Source organism: Myxocyprinus asiaticus, chromosome 50 (assembly GCF_019703515.2).
Source record: "Myxocyprinus asiaticus isolate MX2 ecotype Aquarium Trade chromosome 50, UBuf_Myxa_2, whole genome shotgun sequence".
In the NCBI taxonomy this organism is placed as follows: domain Eukaryota; kingdom Metazoa; phylum Chordata; class Actinopteri; order Cypriniformes; family Catostomidae; genus Myxocyprinus; species Myxocyprinus asiaticus.
Window position 1 is genome coordinate 3,401,068 of NC_059393.1, and position 20,389 is coordinate 3,421,456.

Genomic DNA, 20,389 nt, shown 5'->3' on the forward strand with positions numbered 1-20,389 from the left:
CTCCCGCTTCCTCCTTCAGAGAGAACTAGAGATATGTCACACTATAATACTACTAATTTGTGTATAAAGGAAGCATGTTAGCATTGCTGAGAAAACAGTGAGAGCATTTATATGTACACCAGTTGTTGGATTATTAAGCATAATTGGTTTAAGAACGTGCATGAAAATGCGTTCAATAACTTAATTTCAGTTGTGGCGCAGCACAATTTAAATGCACTAAGCACCTGGTTAAAATGTTTTGTGGGTTGTTAGTGAATAGGACACAGGTTTTAGCACTGAAATACCATCCGAAAAAGTGGCACAACTGTTTAGTGAATTTGGTGACATCAGACAGCGAAATGCAGTCCTAGTAGTTTCTGTGTTAGCAGTAGAACACCGGCTGCCCTGCTCTACATTTCTGAACTGACACACATTGGTTGACTCAGCAGACTGTGTTGCATTATTCTGCATTAACTTTGAATGAGGCAAGTATATGCCACATTCTCCGCGACTGATGCCGCAGGTTTGTCACCCTGCAGGCATCTAACATAAACAGGAAATAACATGCACTTTCTTGTGTGTGCAACTCAACACTCATTGTTCATGGGAAAATTAACAAACCTTACCAGTAATTATAACATACTGTACATTATGTGTCATCACAAACTCAAAGTTTCGAAATATAAATCACTGTCCTATTCACACTCAAGTCAGAAGAAATGTTGAACCACATTTTGTCTTCACAATACATGAGCATTGCGCAATAATTTTGCAATATAAAATGTTTCATGTCTAACATGAACGGTCTACCATTACTTTGAACATTATTTTAAATAAAAAAGAAATTCTGTTATTATTTCATACATTTTTAAATCACTTAAACATCGACCAAAAAATGTATGAATATCGTGATATAAAATTTTGCGTATATTGTCCACCCCAATGCACTTTTGATTTGAACATTCAGTTAGGCCATAAGACAAATTTTGCGATCTTTCCTTGTTTCGTGACTTGCAAGAGTTGGCAATAGGCCTGTTGTGATTTTTAAATAATCATCTGATTGCTGTTATTTGATCTAACCTTATAATTTGAGATAACCACGATTATTCTGCACTTCAAATTCCAATCACAATTTAGTGTCAAATAAGGGAATTTTAAGTGAATATACAAATTCCATGAAAGTAAAGAATTTCATACAGAAATATTTTATTATAATATAATATAATAGCTAAGTTATGGGCCACGACAAAAGTTGACCAAAAAGAGAGACATATTTTAAAATATATTTTAAGTAATTCATAATTTTTTAAAGCTTTAAATGAAATCATATATCCCTATTTTATTATACGAAATTAAATATGAATAAGTGGCTTCTTGAAGCACACATAATGTACACCTTGACAATTGTATGACAATTAATCCTCATAATCGCAATTATTTGTTTCATGATTACTTGTCACTAATCGTGACAACCCTATTTGGCAAGGTAGATTCACTTCAGCGAATCCGTTTAAAATGTCCATTTCAAATGATTCTCAGTTCTATACACAAAATCAAATATTCGTTTGTCATCACTTAATCATGTATTAAAATGCTTTAGTAAAAATAGATTCACACAAATATAAATATGTTGTTTATCTCTATATACTGCTTTTATAAATGTGCATATAATTGAAAATGATTACATATTCTTTGATTATTTTTAACTAGATTTTTACTTCATACATTAAACAGTTTGAATTTACCAGGCAACAATGGTGGTTTGGTTGAAATGGTTCATCTGAAAAAAGCTATTTCAGAGCAAATGCATCGTAAATATCAAAATGTTCCAGTCAAAAGACTGAAAAATGGAGCAATCAGATTTTGATTCCAAAACTAAAGTTTTACAACACCTACAACAGACTCTTAGTGCCTTTCTTCATATTTGACCACATACTGCAAGTCTTAAGTGGATTTAATTATTCTTGCATATCCATTTCTTCAAAGTGTTTGTTTGCATGTGACTCAGTTGTCTGGGTTTGTGATTCACAATTTTATCTGCCCTGTCCTTCCCATCACCCAACATCACCTCCCTCCATTGACTGACAGCTCTATAAGAAGCTACACACTGCAGATGCAAATGACCATAGCCTTGTAAAATAACTTCACATAATACGCATAATGTTCACTAATGAAACAACAGCAATCTCCTGGAATGAACGAGGGGGACAAAACAACAGTCCTGTTAAATCTTCTATTGACCAACAGGACCATTGTCATTGTGTGTGTGTGTGTTTAATGCACACTCTGCTTGCTCAGAACAATGGCACGTATTGAGTGCCTGCACTTACATACTTTAAATCTGTGAGTCTGTCCCAATTAGTGACACGAAAATCCCATAACCATACAGCTTCCTCTTCAGTTTGATTAAAAATCCTCTTCAGTCTGCAACCATGACACTGCATGTCAGTACGACTGCAAAAGTGGCCATTCAGACCAAATGTGTTCTTGCGCTACAAAAGGTAGACGCAACGCAATGAATACAACAGATGGCAGAATGCGTTTTTAACAGTTGAAGTTCTTTTTAACTCGACACGCTGTCAAAAAAACCGCGGCGGTCCTGCGAGATGCTGAAAAAACAGTGAGGCGCAGCGCAACAGTGAACGATGTCAGTTTAGCACGTGTTTACATTGAAAATTATGTTAAAAAAGCCCCTAAGACGGTGTCTCTCTCTCGTATATATATATATGTATATTGTGACACAGATAGTGTTGACTCACCTCATGTATCCTTGAGTGTGTGTGTCTTTGTCTCTATCTATGTCGCTTGCAGATAAACTGAAATTCCTTTAACACTGTCATCTCCTGGGGCCTGGGTAGCTAAGCAATTATTGACGCTGACTACCACCCTTGGAGTCACGAGTTCGAATCCAGGGTGTGCTGAGTGACTCAGCCAGGTCTCCCAAGCAACCAAATTGGCCCAGTTGCTAGGGAGGGTAGAGTCACACGGGGTAACCTCCTCATGGTCACGATTAAGTGGTTCTCGCTCTCAATGGGGCGTGTGGTGAGTTGTGCATGGATCACGGAGAGTAGCATGAGCCTCCACATGCTGCGAGTCCCCGCGGTGTCATGCACAACGAGCCATGTGATAAGATGTGCAGATTGATGGTCTCAGAAGCGGAGGCAACTGAGACTTGTCCTCCGCCACACGGACTGAGGTAACCGCACCACCTCAAGGACCTACTAAGTAATGGGAATTGGGCATTCCAAATTTGGAGAATAGGGGATAATAAATAAATAAATAAATAAATAAATAAACACTCCTTTTATGAGATACTGTGTGGTGTTTTTAGATTTGTATAATAACTTGTAGTGGTTATGAATGTTTGCACAGAAATGTCAAAAAAAGAGTCCCCAGTGTATTGCGGGCTTGTTCATAGTTAAAAGTTCCGTGTTATGCACCAAATTTTCTGGTTATTATTGGGATTTTGGTTGCACAATAAACAACATACGGGATTTTATTCATTTTTTACTTTTGTTGCCGCAATGTCTGCGTCCGTCACAGTGAGGAAAGTTTTTTTTTTTTACATTCAATAAATCGATTTGAAAAAACTATCAGCCGATTAATCGGTTATCGACTTTTTCCACCAGCTTAGATATCGTAAAATCCACTATCGGTCGATCTCTACTAGAAATCACTCAGAACACATTAGTAACAACACACAGCAATGCCTTGGCAACCACATATAACACCCAAGCATAATGGCAATTTTTTGAGTTTTTAGCTGGTGTAAGCTAGTTTTAGACCATCTTACACCAGCTAAGACCAACTTAGTCTGGTTTAAGTTTTTTATTATTATTATTATTGTATATATATATATATATATATATATATATATATATATATATATGTATATATTTTTTTTTTTTTTTTTTGCAATGGATTACATACAGTTATTCTTCTTTTCAATGCTAAATCTGACAGATTTAAACTACTAAAAGTGATGTTAATTATTGTGTGTTAATAAACAGATTAACTAAATAAAACTGGTATGGATGGAAGAGTCACAGGAAGTGGCTGCATGGAGCTCTTTCCCGAACAGGAAATGCTTCACATGGAAAGTGAAATACCACTCCTACACACACACACACACACACACACACAAAGTGAGTTAATGATGATAGCACATGTTAAAAATACTCTAAAAGTGTTCATTAAGAGCACATATATGACAGAATGGCCAGAATCACAAGGTATTATTCATTATACACAACATCTGTCTTGTTTGAGAAAACATATTTGGACAGGAATTACGTATTTAGTCAAGAACTATCAACATTATTATAACATTTTATATTATTAGTGCCGTTTTTGTGGTGAGCATCACTACTAATTCTTATTACTGATGAGACTCTAGTTTAAAGTGTTTTCATGGTAAATTAATGTCTCTGCAGTAGACCGATGTCTTACTTTTGCCTGTACAGCAAATTATCAATGTTGAGTTCAGGACGTTCACGCTCACTGCACTGATAATTAGTCGTCTGAACTCTCAGCAATGCCCTGTGGTGTAAAGGGTAATTTTCCACTTGCGGAGGAGTGTGATAGAGAAACCTGTGCTGTCCTAAAAGAGAGTGATGTTGATGGAGAGAGAGAGATGAAAGTAAATATCTCTTTTGTCACTCTTATCGATATCTACAGTGAAACTCCTGCTAGAATTAGGGATGTCTATATCAACTAGTCTTGAACGACTAATCGGCCTCAAGGAAACCCTGTATAATTAGGCTGTTTTCAGGCTAACCTGACCCCAATCAGAAAAAACGCGGTCACACAACACTTCGTTGTCCATTCACTTCCATTCAAACGCATCCGAACGCAGAAGGCCTTAAACTTTTATGGATGTTTTTACACTTAAGTATTCTTTAAATCTGTGCTTGCTTGTAACTTATTTTCCTGCCGAGAGGGCTTTTTCAAGTGCAGGATAATTGCCTCAGGTGAGTCAAGACCCATCTTTCACTGGACCATGTTGAGATTAGGGCTGAAACAATTAGTCGACGTTATCAACAATGTCGGCAATAAAAAAAATGGCAACAAAAATTTCGAATAGTCATTTGATCTCTTCTAATGCAACATGAGATCATTTGAAACGCTAATGATGATGCAGGAAAGCAGCACTTCAGATCATGCCTGACTGAGGAGAGGCAGAAAGAACAGCTCACAGTCCAGACGCACTCCAAAATTTCCAAACAGATTAAGGTGATGTAGATTGCGAAGTATGAGGGAATTCTAATACAAAAATGTTATATGTTGCTTCTCAAGTAAATGTATCTTGTTTTAAGGATTTTTAGATCATTTTAAATGGAAAACAAGACAAAAACACTTGATAACAATAGGATTTTTTGCAGTGAATTTTTTAATGATTAAACAATAAAAGAAACTACCGAATAGTCGAATAATCGTTCTAATAATCGTTAGATTAGTCGATTATCAAAATAATCGTTAGTTGCAGCCCTAGTTGATGTTAATTTTGTTAATCAAAAATGTATGCTTTTGAGTAAGTAGCCTAGAAAATGACTGTTTTAGGCTAGGTATGCCATTTTTTTTACCCTGCTGATCAACAAGGCTAATTTCAACGACATGCTGACTGCTTAATGGTTAAAATATCTTCTATTCTGTGTGCACGTCATGTTTAGAACAATACATTACGTTTATTGTCCATTTCTCTCAGGCCTATTTGTTTCTGTCCTATAGCTATTTTTTTTACACCCTAACTGTTATTGATTAACATTCTTTACCGAACAGCAATCATATTACTTGGGATGTCCAGGTCCGATACCGCGCTCAAGTACTGGTACTCGTCCTTGTAAAAACGCTCCGATACCAAAAACCGATATCATCTGATGTACGAATGTCATTTCGTAAACATTCAGCCCACAAATTGTCCAAAATGTCCTTGTGAGATTATTTAACTGCAAAAGCTGTGATTTAATGAGATAGATATATAGTTTGCATGTAATTCAAATGTGAGCGCTTGTTAATGTGTGGAGACAGTGTTGTGCTGACACCAGCTGCTCATATATTTTAACAGGGCTCCAGACTAAAAAAAAATTACTTAGGAGCCATTAGCTCCTAAACTGAAACATTAAGGAGCCCAATGGCTGTTTTTAGTCGCAAAATCACAGATTTGCTCGATTTAGATTGCTGTTCAGAAACAAGATAGAAAGCCGAAGAAAAGGAAGACAACTGATAATTAATCGAAGGTTTAATAAACAGTATATATAGCTGAGAAGATAAGTTTGCATTCCCTTATGTCTCATAAATGTTGACACCCCTTTCATAATTTATACAAATATAAGAGATAAGATTTTTTATTTAGTATTGCTCTTCAGAACAGATATTTACATAAAGTATAGTATGCATGTAGTAGTGTGTTGTCTTCTTGAGCATCAATGCATATTTGCAACTTGTGTAATAGTTGTGTACAAGTCCCTCAACTGTCCTAAGTGTCAAAAGTTTTATATTAATATATATATAATTTAAATTGTTTTAAAATATTGCCTTAGTCTTTCTTTACTGTTACCAGATGGCCCAGACACAGAGACTTCAAGAGTGCAAATTGAATGAAATCCCAGATGCAGTTTATTGTGCTACTCCAATCCCAATCAATAATTACCAGGAGAAAAAAAAAGTGGTACACAATATGGGACTTTTAATTATAAAGAAGCCAAAATACATGCAGGACTCTCATTTTGAAATGTCTTCACTCCCAGTTGTGAGCTCACTGACGGCTGATTCGCTGAGAAAGTGAATCTGATTCAAACTGCTAACCTGAGCTTCTTTTTCAGGTGATTCATGAAAACGATCTGGTTCAAAAGAATCATTTGGTCACGACTCTCTCGCGCTGGGTTTGTTGTTGCGTGCGGTGCAGTGAGCTCGTCAGAAACAGAACGGGTGAAAAGCGGCGCGAGACACAATGGTGGTGCGTGCTCTAAAGATGTATGACGAAACCGCATATGAACGCACAAAACCCGACTGTTGCCAATGGCGACTAGATTTTAAATTATTGTCACAATCAATTATGTTTGGTCGCATTTGTGACCATTTTAGTCGCTGTCTGGAGCCCTGTTTTAAGGCTCCTCCAAGTCTCATACAGGGAAAACACTGTCATGAGCATAACGTGCTCTGTTTGTAGCTGATGACAGTAAACGGAGTGCAAATTCACATTGTAGCGGGAGGCACATACAGAGCACATACTTGTTTAATTAAATAGCAGCCTTTTGCGGTTTAATAATCACTTTGAGTCATGTAGTGACCAGCTTTTCCAGAGTGGGAATCTGCCATCATAACATCAGAACTCCTTGGTCAAAACAACACAGAAACACTTCAAAATAAAAGCTCTATCATAATTAAAGTTAAATTTATAGGAAAAAAGTATGACTGAAATATATCACTACTGTAAAGTTATGTAATATTCACTGTAATACTACTACTACTACTACTACTACTAGTAATAATAATAATAATAAATCAGTGGTAATTGTATTTCACTTAAGTAGTATCTAACATCTGTGATGCTCTGTTATGCAGCACTTTATTTGACAAAATATTACACCAATGTTGTATTTTGGATTGTGTTGGTACTCGTACTTGTTCTCAAACACATGATATCGGGACATCCCTACATATTACAGAGGATCATAGGCTAATGCACGTCGTGAAATACATGAAACTTTTCAGCGTATTTTTCTCTCGTAGATTTAGCTTACCTGTTAATTATTTTCAACAACGTCCTGACTGTTTTAGTATGTTAAGCAAATTTTACTTGGTGAATTCCATTTAGAACAGGACATTAGGGTTGCTTTCTTTCTTTTTAGACTAGTCAACTAAGTCGACTCCAAAATTTTCGCTTAAATGTTAGTGAAATTAGTTGTTTCGCCTATGTGTAGATGGTGCTTCATAAACAGCTACACTGAATAGTCACAATGGACGAGGATATCATTTTAGCGTTGAGTTTCTTCTTAACTTAAGACTCATTGAGTATAAAGTGCAGCATTAAAAAAGACTACTCGACAATTATATTTTTGCTGGTTTCCCATGCGCTCAGCGTCCGCCCTTGCCGTTTTCGCCCACGGAATTTCGCCGTGAGAAGGTATGTGTGACCGCGCCTTTTAATCTCAGTTCGAAGAAATTTTGCATTCTGCTGCGCACCAAAGGTCAAGCTTGGTGAACTCTCACCAATAAAATTTGAATGGCAAGAACACGTGTTCCCAGAGATCAAATTGTCTTACATGGCCTCCTAACCAGACACGAGTCTGTGTGTCTGTGAGTAAGTGAGTTAAACCGCCCTCTCTTAATCCCTTAAGTGGCGTAAGCAAAACGGCTTTCAAGTTTACAAGACGCTTCAGAATGCCACTTTCTGCAAAAACCCTGGAATAAACAATTTTCTTAAGTGCATGTAAACAGGTATGTAAAAGACGTCCCAAACAGAAATTGGCTAATTCTGACACATTTACATACGTGAGATGTTTGATTAATGTGTACTGTCCCTAACAAATAAATAAATAAATGAAATGAAAGACTAAATTGTTAAAAATACATTTGTAACAATTTACTTATTTACTTTCAAAACGATCAATTATCAGCTGTCTTTCTTTTCTTCGGCTTTTATCTTGTTTCCGAACAACCATTTAAATTTATAATTTGGCAACTAAAAGCAGATATTTGGCTCCTAAATGTTTCAGTTTATGAGCCAATAGCTCTGCAGTCATTTTTTTAGTTTGTCTCCCTGCACGTCACACATATCAGACTGATCTATAATTAAAATACATTATTATTATCGATTAGTTGTTGCAACACTAGTTATATTAGCATATTGCGTATGCATAGTAGATTGGATTTATTCCCAGTTTGCTGTGACACATTTATGTGACAAAGTGTAAATAAAGTGATTATGTGTACATACCCCCTTTGATATGTACCCCTTTTTACGTTTTTCCACATAATTTGAGCAGATCTGTATCTGATTACACTTGAGACACACTGGAATGCAAGGTATAAATGCAATCCAGCTAAAGTATATCTAGACACAATCCAGATCTGAATTGTAAGTTAATGCCAGGTGTAAAGGGGGCCAGACTGACATCACACATCCAGGTCATTTCCAGGAACAAATGCTATTTAACTTTGTTTTTCAAATCCAGGGCAGAATATGCCAGGAAGAAAATTAATCAGCGACATGGGATACCACAAAGTATTTTCACTTTCCCACATCTCAAGAACATACTGACATGCCCAATACAAAACATCTGTGATACGCACAGTGAAACCAGACGACAATACCCTCTACTAGCCCCAAAAATTCAACATTTACGTTTGAATTCAACAGTCACGTTTTAACACAAAAGAAGAATTTATAAAGAATCATCACACAACTGATTTTTGGGTGAACTGTTCCTCTAACCAGATTTACACCCACTGTTTTTGCCAATTAAAAGCATCAGTTTTCCAACAGGGGGTGAAATTTTCTTTTCAAGACTCCCATAAGCCAGCCTAGCATTGATTAGAGAATTCACCACCATTCAGTGACACCTGCTCTATAGTGGTCTGAGCTCAGTGAAGGCAAGAGAACTGCAAAACAACACAGCCAGGGATTCTAAAATTAATTAAAATGCCTCCTCCTGAGCCAACAGACACTAAAGATGACCTAAAAAAAAACATACTGTGAAAAAGACCTCAATTCGTCCAACAGCTAACTTCTGAAACTGATGGCTCAAATTGAAAGTCAATTCATCCATCTGCTGAAATTCCAGATCTCACAGAATCCTCCGCCTATACCATCCTAATCACCTCCACACATTTACTGATGCTCTGAGGCAGGGGCGTGCCCAGATGGGTGGCCTGGGATGGCCCTGGCCACCCCTAGAATTTGATTGGCCACCCCAGGTGCCACCCAAAATACTAAACCATGAATGGTCATTTTTGGAGGCAGGCCTTCAATAAAACCAGGTAGAACCTCGTTAGTTTAAATCAAAGCAGGAAGCAGTGTCAAGAAATGACAGTTAATTGAGGGGACTTGGGAAAACACTTCCTACAGTCATCCAAAATAAAATAAGGCTTGAATGCGCACTGTAGATCGCGCTGCATGTCACATCCGCGAGACTGGGACACTGAAGTCCACCCATGAAGCGGGCTTAACGCACCATAGATCATCCATCCTGTTACCAGTGCTTGAATTGAACAGGCCAGTACTCTCTTCTATCACTTTTTTGCCCTGTCAACAAGACAAAAACTGTAATGCTGTAATCTTACTCTGGCCAAGAACCGTTCTTTCAGATATGAAATGTCTGACTGACATGTTAATCTATTCATTTATGATCACATGGACATAAAACAATATTGCAAATTTCAAAATATTGAGTTTTAGCTCTATATAGTTCATAATTTTTTTGGTCTATATATATAGAAATTTGATATATCATTCCATCCTTAATCAACAGGCCTATCAATTTTTTTAATTTTCCGAAATTTGCTTATATTTATTTTACCTATATTTATTTCCCTTCATAATGTAATGCATTCAGTCTTAATTCATCTAGCCTAGTAGGTCTCTTAAAGGTGCACTAAGTAACTTTTTGCTCGTGTCATCTTGGACTTACAGTGACACCTAGTGGTGTGGAGGCAGCATCATTCAAAATCAGTAGTTTTCAGTTACAGATGTCATTGTAGAAATTCATTATTCACAATCAGCCATGATTAATTTAATCCAAGAGTGAAAGTGTCCAATAACAAGACGGTTACTACTGGTAAGTGTGTAGTATTCAGCTGGTCATGTGATTCTAAAATGGCAGCCCCCATGAGGCGCCCCTCCCCTATGTAGAATAAAACAGCTTTTATAAGGTTACTGACATGGTTAGAGTCCTTATCTCATGTGAGTGCTCATGATTTTAAACATGTTTCAAAATTACAATTCATTTCTTAAGGAGTAAGACTTTTTTCATGGGGAAAAAATTACTGAGTGCACCTTTAAGAAAAGAAGCAAAATTACACTACACATCTCAAAATAAAACAATTGCCTTCTTGATAGTATTACTGTATCACTCCACGGTAGCTTCATCTCTCCAAAACTCCACAAAACTGCACAGAATTACCGTGTACTCAACGTTACATGAATAAAACCAGTTAAGTCAGATGTTACCGCTTGAAGCACATTTTTAAGGTTACATTTTTTTTTTCAGAGTTCACTGTAAAAAAATAATAATTGTCAGGTAACCTTAAAAACAGTATGTTCTTCACATGGTAACATGAACTGTTTTTTTTCTTCCAAGTCAAAAACATTATTTAATTTGACTAAATTAATCTGACAAATTAGGTTACACCAATGAAAGTCATTTTTATGGGAAATATCAAGCAGAAAAAGATCCTTGAGGTAACAATTGCTGTATTATGTTTCAATTATTCATGTACAGTATTTCCATCACATGGAACTCTGGGAAAGAACTCAAAGTGCAACATCATGCACCCAGTCAACATCAGCTGGCGTTTCATCAGAAATAATGACCCTACACTGACTCCCACACCAATTAAGATCCAATGAACAAGCATGAATAATTGACATGCTATCGGCTGGATAAACTGATTGGAGCCGCATGTTTAATTACTGCAGGGTGATCTATGCTTGGGTGCGTTTACACTCATTTGTCTGTACAAAGAGGCCAGAATGGAGGAAGACAAGACCTATAAATCACTGCAAGCGGACTATCATCATTTATCCACATATGGAGTCCCTCAAAATGGACAAGGGAAGGGTATCGCAAATTATATCACAATATGGATCACTGTGCTATACATGTCTCTTTTCAATACATTGCAATATCATAATTGGATCTCAATTGAAACTGCTGCTAATGTGCAAGAGAGACCCATCATGTATGCACGAGAGTCAGTTTGAATCTCTCTTGTGCGGTTCACTTCACTTTTGTTCCAGTACGGGGCCTTTGACCGTACTGAGAATTGCCACTTTGAGATGAGAAAGTTTTTGTTAAAATACTGATTTTCAGATTAACTGTGATCTTCTTTAGAACGATTCTGTTATCGATTCTTAAAATCCCAAGATCAGTCTTTTACTCTATGTGCGACACTCTACAATGCAAGCAAATCACTTGCAATTCCTAATTCCGTGCAATGCGTAATTGATGAAAAACTAATGTTAAAATAGCATTTGTAAAATAAACATTTTTATATGTACAAAGTTAGAAGGTCCACTGTATAATTAGGTCCACTGTAGCATTAGCTGAGAGAGAATTTCTATCACATGTAAGGAAAATTGACATTACAACTAAAATATACCAAAATGAATTGGAATCTAACTGAATCGCAATTTAATCAAATTAAGGGCTTGTGGATTGAAATTTTATGGATTTGGGAAATTTGTAGAGTAGAGTAGAGACTGACCAACATTGCTTCCTTATGACTTGACAACCGAAAATTAATAAAGTAAAAAAATTGAAAATCGGCCAAAAAATTACCCAAATCTCGAGTTATTACGCAAACAGTAAATTAAATAACTTTACCTGTGAACTAGTGATAGACCGATATATCGGTCAGGCCTTTTAATCTGGCCATTTTAATCTGTGATTATTGATAACCGTGCTCGCTTAGCCAATTTATTTATTACGTTTGGCATTTATATCGGCCATCCTGCTCTCTAGATATCGGTATCGTCATCGGCCATTGAAAAACCCATATTGGTTGACCACTACTGTGAACACCATTCTTTTCTGTTGAACACACAGTTAAAGACCCACAAAATGGTGGCATTTATCAGTAGTCCCAATTTTAGGGAACAGAAAATCAATTCACTTGAAAAGTGTGAATATCGGGGCCTGGGTAGCTCAGTGGTAAAATACGCTGGCTACCACCCCTGGAGTTCACTAGTTTGCTAGTTCGAATCCCAGGGCGTGCTGAGTGACTCCAGCCAGGTCTCCTAAGCAACCAAATTGGCCCGGTTGCTAGGGAGGGTAGAGTCACATGGGGTAACCTCCTCGTGGTTGCTATAATGTGGTTTGTTCTCGGTGGGGCGCATGGTGAATTGAGCGTGGTTGCCGCAGTGGATGGCGTGAAGCCTCCACATGCGCTATGTCTCCGTGGCAACGCGCTCAACAAGCCACGTGATAAGATGCGTGGGTTGACTGTCTCAGACGCAGAGGCAACTGAGATTCGTCCTCTGCCACCCGGACTGAGGCGAATCACTATGCGACCACGAGGACTTAGAGCGCATCGGGAATTGGGCATTCCAAATTGGGAGAAAAAGGGGAAAAATTCAAAAAATAAAATAAAACAAATTAATAATGATAATGAAAAGTGTGAATATCGGTAAAAAGAAAATTACTCAAATGTCGAGTTATTATGCAAACAGTAAATTAAATAACTTTACCTGTGAACTAGTGACAGACTGATATATCGGTCAGGCTGTTTAATCAGCCGATATCTGGCCAATTTGTGATTATCGATAACCGTGCTCGCTTGGCCTATTTATTTATTTCACTTGGCATTTATATCGGCCATCGGCCATCCTGCTCTCTAGATATTGGTATCGGCCATTGAAAAGAGTTATTACGAAAACAGTACATTAAATAAGTTCCTTTACCTGTGAGCACCATTGTTTTACTGAACGCATAGTTAAAGACCCACCAAATGTTGCCATTTTCCTGTAGTGCCGATATTAGAGAAGTAGTAAAGTGTGACTATTGGTAAATCACTTAAATGTCAAATTTTGCCAACAGTACATTCAATGGATTACTTTACCTGTGAACACCATTGTTTTGTTGAATGCACAGTTAAAGACCCACCTAATGGTGGCATTTATCTGGAGTGCTGATTTTATACAACCAAAAATCAATTAAGTAGAAAAGTGTGAATATCGGCAAAACTAATTATCACTCTATATATATATTTCAGAGTTTGAGCTTATTTAGATGACCAGCTTCTTCGTTAATTTAACTGTGGGAAATTACATGAATACATACATAAATTAATGAAAAAAATACTGATGCAAAATTGGGAGAAAAAGAACTGCGATACATTGATACCTGATTGTATCAGACCTAACAGGGACTCAGTCAGTAGAGATCAACTAGCAATAGTCCTTCAAGACTTCCGAATGAGCAGATCTGGTTATGAGCCACTTTCGTACCATTCAACGAAAGAAACAAATAGAACTAGAAATAGAATGGAAAGAGTGAACAGCTTTGGCATTTCAGTGAAATTCACATTTGCCCTTTCTTTGAGACGACTTGAGGGTGGACAGCTACATTAGATCTTGAGCTCTGAACCATGAAAGTACAGGGACTTGAGGGACACCCTGAGTCTCCATGCAGGAAGCAGACCTGCTCTTCTGAAGCCAGTGAGACACATCTGGGCCGTGCTGATTAATCTTGTCCCATGAGTCCCTGCTGCTCCCTCTGGAGCTGAATGTGCCACCACGTTTGCTTTTATTTCCACAATTGCTCACTGTGCTCTGCTTATCTTGCAAAATAACAAGATACAAATAACAGAGAGGCGGCACACATCACGCTGTCAACTTTAAGTCGGTTTTATCATCACATACAGTTTTCATTAAATTTATCGAATTTTATTTTCAATAAAATTAGGGCTGTCAATTAATTAAAATGTTTAACTGAATTAATTACATGCATTTATTACAGATTTTTTTTAGCATTATTTTTAATGAAATTATTCACATTAAAATTAACAGCCCTAATTAAAACTCTAAAATTCTGCGAGAGGATATAGTTCTTGACATGTAAATTACAGTTAGTAGTTGGACTGAATGGGTGCTGTTCAGTGATACACTGGTAAACAAGTGTTTCACACAATACTGAATAATTTAGCATTGCTGGAACATTGTTTTGAGCAATTAGCATCCAGGTTTTAACTTGTTGTCTTAAAGTTCCCTACAGAGTGCAACAGTGCTGTCTTGGTTCCTGAGGCCTTGTCCACACTAATACGTTTTCGTTTGAAAACGCATCTTTTTCTCTCCGTTTTGGCCTTCCGTCCACACTGAGACAGTGTTTTTTTCAGCGAAAACTGAGCTTTCTGAAAATGCACTCCAAAGTGGATACATTTGAAAATGGCATTTTCGCGTAGTAGTGTGGACTGTGAAAATGGATGCTTTCGAAAACGATGACGCATTTTTAGTCATGTGACCCATTCAGTCCAAAACAAGATGGTGGACGACGTTGTAACGCAGTTGTTTTGGCCACTCTCCAGTTTGATTGCGTTGTTAAAGATTAATGTCAGTTTGTACATACAGTACTTCAGCTTACATGTCTTCAAAGGAGACGGGATGTTTACTCGCAGTGGTTGTTCAGCGGCGGAACGCAAGGACAGTTAAGTTTCAGACCGTACTTTGCCGCGATGTTTCAAAGAGGCGGAAAGTAAATAAATGCCTGATGGAAATGACGCATGTCGAAGCATCTTACGTTTTACACATGCGCAGTACAGGGACGTAAGCGTTTTCAGACGTTTCAGTGTGGATGAGCAACTTTTGGAAAATGCTTGAAAACGCTAGTGTGGACGAAGAGCGTATTGAAACGAAAACGCCGTTTTCAAATCCGGATTAATATAGACGGAGCCTGAGGTATTTTTCCCATTCATTTTTTTTCTGTAAGGATTTCATAGAATCCTTCTTAAATTAGTTCTAAGCCATGAAATAAACCAACCAGCTTTGAAGTGAATCACAACATTACAAACTTTGATTTGAAGCAAAAACTTATTTGAAAACCAGACACGAAGACATCGGTACAAGACTGTGGACTTTTTCATGAAGAAGTTAATTACAATCCCATGAAGCATTGGGAATCATTTAATCAAATAAAAAACAAAAACAAAGGTAAAATATAAAACTATTTATTAAAAGTTGTTGATATAAGTAAAAACAATAGCATACACTTAAAGGTGCACTCACTATTTTTTTTCTCATTTAAAAAGTTTTACTTCTAAATAAATTAGTCGTAATTTTGAAACATACGTATAAAATAATGAGCACTCACATGAAGTGAAGACTCCAGTCATATCAGTAACCTTAGAAAAGCAATTTTATTCTACAAGGGGAGGGTCCCCTCATGGGGACAGCCATGTTAGAATCACATGACCAGCTGAATACTACTCAATTCATTTCAGAAACCGCCCTGTTATTGAACACTTTCACTCATGGATTAAATTAATCATGGCTGACTGTGAATAGAAATTTCTACATGGCATCTGTAACTGAAAACTATTGATTTTTAATGATGCTGCATCCACACCACTAGGTGTCACTGTAAGTCCAAGATGACACAAACAAAATGTTACTGAGTGCACCTTTAAAATAAACATAATGCAGGTTAGGGTTTGGGTCATTAGAAAAAAATCAACGTGTTTAACACTGGAACTCACTGAGCAAATCCAAAAGCGAATAATATACTGATTAGTCTTGTAAACATTTAGATGAAGCGTTCTCTTACAAACAAGCAGAGAACATTAAAAGTCACTGTAGAAAACCCTTAGCGAAACCCAGTCTGATCTCATGAACATTATGTGACAATAACAAAATTTTAGCAAAACGAAATTACGCGCGTCATTACGTTTCGTTGCAGTTTCCTAGTGAAATGTCCAGTGGGGGGCGCCAAAAGTGAGTTAAATGGTGTTGTAATCAAACAAGGCTTTAAGGGGAATATTAAATGGATGTTTTAATGAGTAAAACATACCTCCCTAACCTAAACCTTTAACCTAAACCTAACCAATAGTGTCCTAAAATCAAATGAGAGGTAGAAACGAAACAGACATCTTTACCCTTAACCAACGCCTAAACCCAACCGACAGTGTCCAAAAAAAAAAAAAAAAAATTCTGAAGCAACCACGTCACCTTGTGTCGCTTCTATGACACTTTCGCCTAATGTGTCAGCTTGTGTGCTTCACTGGTCTCAAATCGTGGTCTTCTGAGTCCATACTGCTTCACTCTACCAGTTAAGGATACCGTGTAGAAGATGCAAAACTGTTTAGTACTACTACAAAGTAATACAGCATTTATTACTGCTAATTAGACTTCTGTAATTGTATACACCTGACACACAGCTTTTAATTGTGAAGGACATTCTTAAAAGCCTGAATCAGCTTGTTGATGCAAACAAATGGTGTTCACAGCCATCACAACATGCTCAATTTGTATTGATTTGACTGTAATGAATACAAAAGGAGTTTTGAGAACCCCAATTGCTCCTTAATGAAAAAACATCCACAACACTCATTTTAAAACCAAAACAAGGTTTTTCATTAAATATATGCAAGGATGCACTTAAATAAATGTAATGCACTATAATGAGACAAAATTATGCAGTAATAGCATATAATAGAATACAATTGTTATTTAAATGAGTTGCTCATGCTTTCTTATGCAAAGATCAACTAAATTAAGCATCATGAAAATGTAGTGTTTATAATGAGACCCAAAACACATGCACTTAATAATGATGTGTGTGTGTGTGTGTGTGTGTGTATGTGTATACAGTATGTATAAACACATGAAAACATTATGTGTCAATTTATGCACTCTGACATATTACTTAATGCTTCCATGTTTCCAAAGGTTCATATATAAACAAAACTCTGCTGTCACCAGCATCACAACATTGCATGCATGAGTTAGTATGCACAACAATGCATCTTCATACAACATTGCATGTGTTTTGTTGTGAACTGTTAAGTCCATGTTGCATGCACAGTAAACCATGCAAACAAACAAATGCATCAGTATTTGATAAATACTGAGTCCTTTAGTGCACGTTTCTATATGGTCCCATGCCTTCCTATATGCACAAGCATGTATTGTGTTGTGACCTGCGCAAGCAAACATGCATACAAGTTAAGGAATGTTGCATGCACAGAAAAACATACAAATAAAACAAATGCATGTGGGTTTGATGAAATACTGATGCATGTTTTCATACACACACATGTATGATAGATTTGACGTACCTCGGAACACAGCTTGGAGATGAACGGTCTATTTCCCACGTTGCAAACAGATTCATGGGCACGGGCATGATTGGACCCGAACCCGCAGAACACGAGCCCAAACCCGCAGCTCCGGCCATGGCTGGTCCTCCGGGCGCAGCGGGAGCGGGTACGGGAGCGGGCGCACCGACACTCGGGTTCATGAAGGCGGCCCGGACCCCTCCTCTCTCCACAGCCGCGGCCATCGCCGAACAGACAGTCAAGCTGGTCTGGGATGGTTCTGGACTCTGCTGTTCAGGCACACGGTCAGGACGGCTTTCTGTCCCAGCTCATCTCTCACAGACACAGATTTGCGATGGTCAGAGGCGGAGCGTCGCTTCTAAAGACAATGTGGAGCGGATGCGATCTGCGGTACGGCCGAGAGTGGGCGCTAAATTGCAGGTCTCGTTTCCAGTTCAGTAGGCCACTCGCGAACGAGTCGTTGTTTTGAGTCGGTTCTTTAGAACGATTTGGTCAAACCGATTCGCGAACTGTTTATGAACAATTGCGCTATTGTTTGAATCAGTCCTTCAACTGCACTTTTACAGTATGTGTCAAGCAGCGTACTGTTTTTCTTTTTGTCATATGAACATTAAAGGTGGACTCAGTATTTTTTTTGTTTTGTTTTGTTTATGTCGTCTTAGACTTGCCCTGACACCTAGGGGGCCTGGATTCAGACGCAATACATTTCAGTTACTGATGCTGTTGTAGAAATTTACTATTCAAAGCGAGTCATGATTAATTTAGTCCAACAGTAAGGTGTCCAATAACAGGACAGTAACTGAGATTAAGTGAGAAGTGGTGGTCGTCATGTGATCCTAACATGGCAGCCCCCATGAGGGGACCCTCTCCATGTAGAAGAAAACAGCTTTTATATGGTTACTGATATGACTAAAGTCTTCATCTCATTTCATGTGGAAAAAATGACTGAGTGCACCTATAAATCTGTCTTCTTTGTATCACATGACGCACAAGACAAGTCGATCTTTAACTGTGAAAATCTGTGAAAATCCATCTTAAAAGAATGTGGCATAACCGTCTAGAGACCATAAAGAAAAGTCTAATTAAAAGCTGAAAATCTGTTAGCATAAGTAATTTGGATTCATCTTTTATTATTATTATTATTATTATTATTATTATTATATTCTGTTGACCTCTTTAGACCCTCATGACTGTCTGTGAAGTTTAAAAAAAATTTTTTTTTTGATATTTTGATGATTTTATGAAAAGGCATATTTTGTTCACATCAAATGTAGTTACCTCAAGAAAACTTTTAGATATTCATGACTTAAAAATATTAACGATATTTGTAAAATAAATAAATAAATAAATAGCTTGAAAAATATGTTTGAAAACTTTTTTTAAATTAATGATTAAGTTGTGTAGCGAGGCAAGTATTTTAATACCTTTTACTTGGTCACACCACTTGACATTTTGACAATTAATCAGTTAATTTCATGAAAGCAACATGGAAACAAAGATTAGATTTCTACGAACTTCACGCATGTGTTTTAAGCTAGATTTTTAAATGATTTCAAATTTGTATCTAATTTCTAATATTGAATTTTCAAATTTTTACATATATTATATTATATTATATATATATATATATATATATATATATATATATATATATATATATATATATATATATATATATACAGTACTGTGCAAAAGTTTTAGGCACTCAAAAATAATGACATAAATAGTTTTCATTTATCACTTAATGTCATACAAAAAATCCCTAAAAATATTGCTGTCAATCTAAAAAGTAAAGGACATCTTCATCTGGAATGTCATTCTCGCACTACTGATTTACTGCGGACATTTTCATCGTGTGGCCCCATCTGGAGGCTGAATTAGGACATACGCAGGATGAAACATTTTAAATTATTGTTTGAAAACTGATGTGTATGAAGTGCATTGAAATTTTGTAGAATTTAAATTTTAACAATCAACCTTGGCATGGTTACTTATTTAATTTTTTTTTAAATAAAAAACATTCTTTAAACCCTTTACAATAAAGATCTGTAAAGTTATTTGGATTTTTACAAAATTATCTTTAAAATACAGTGTCCTGAAAAAGGGACGTTTCTTTTTTTGCTGTTTATATCATCATTCAATGAAAAAAAAAAAAAAAAAAAAATGATAAGTTACAAAAAGTACACTAAAAAATACTGGTTTAAAAATGACCATTGCAGGGTTTTTTGACTGAGTGCTGGGTAACTACTGAACTCAACACATGCTGGGTTATTTTTGACTCAGCTTGCTTGGTTATATACATCAACCAGTGAGCTGGGTTGTTTTATGATACAATGCTGGGTCAAAACAACTACTTATTGGAGGTTCTTTATTTTAGATAATAATGATGATGATGATAATAATAATAATAATAATAATAATA

General features: G+C 36.7%; 1 protein-coding gene across 4 annotated transcripts in view; it reads right to left on the reverse strand.

The window, feature by feature from the left end:
- LOC127438678 (phosphofurin acidic cluster sorting protein 2-like) overlaps positions 1 to 18,323 on the reverse strand; it is a 91,009-nt gene extending 72,686 nt beyond the window's left edge. For all 4 annotated transcript variants that reach the window (XM_051694427.1, XM_051694425.1, XM_051694426.1 and 1 more), the window contains exon 1: positions 17,968 to 18,323. In XM_051694427.1, the coding sequence (XP_051550387.1) occupies positions 17,968 to 18,191 (224 nt within the window). In that variant the 5' untranslated portion in view covers positions 18,192 to 18,323. The remainder of the gene's footprint in view (positions 1 to 17,967) is intronic.
- Positions 18,324 to 20,389: the final 2,066 nt, after the last annotated feature.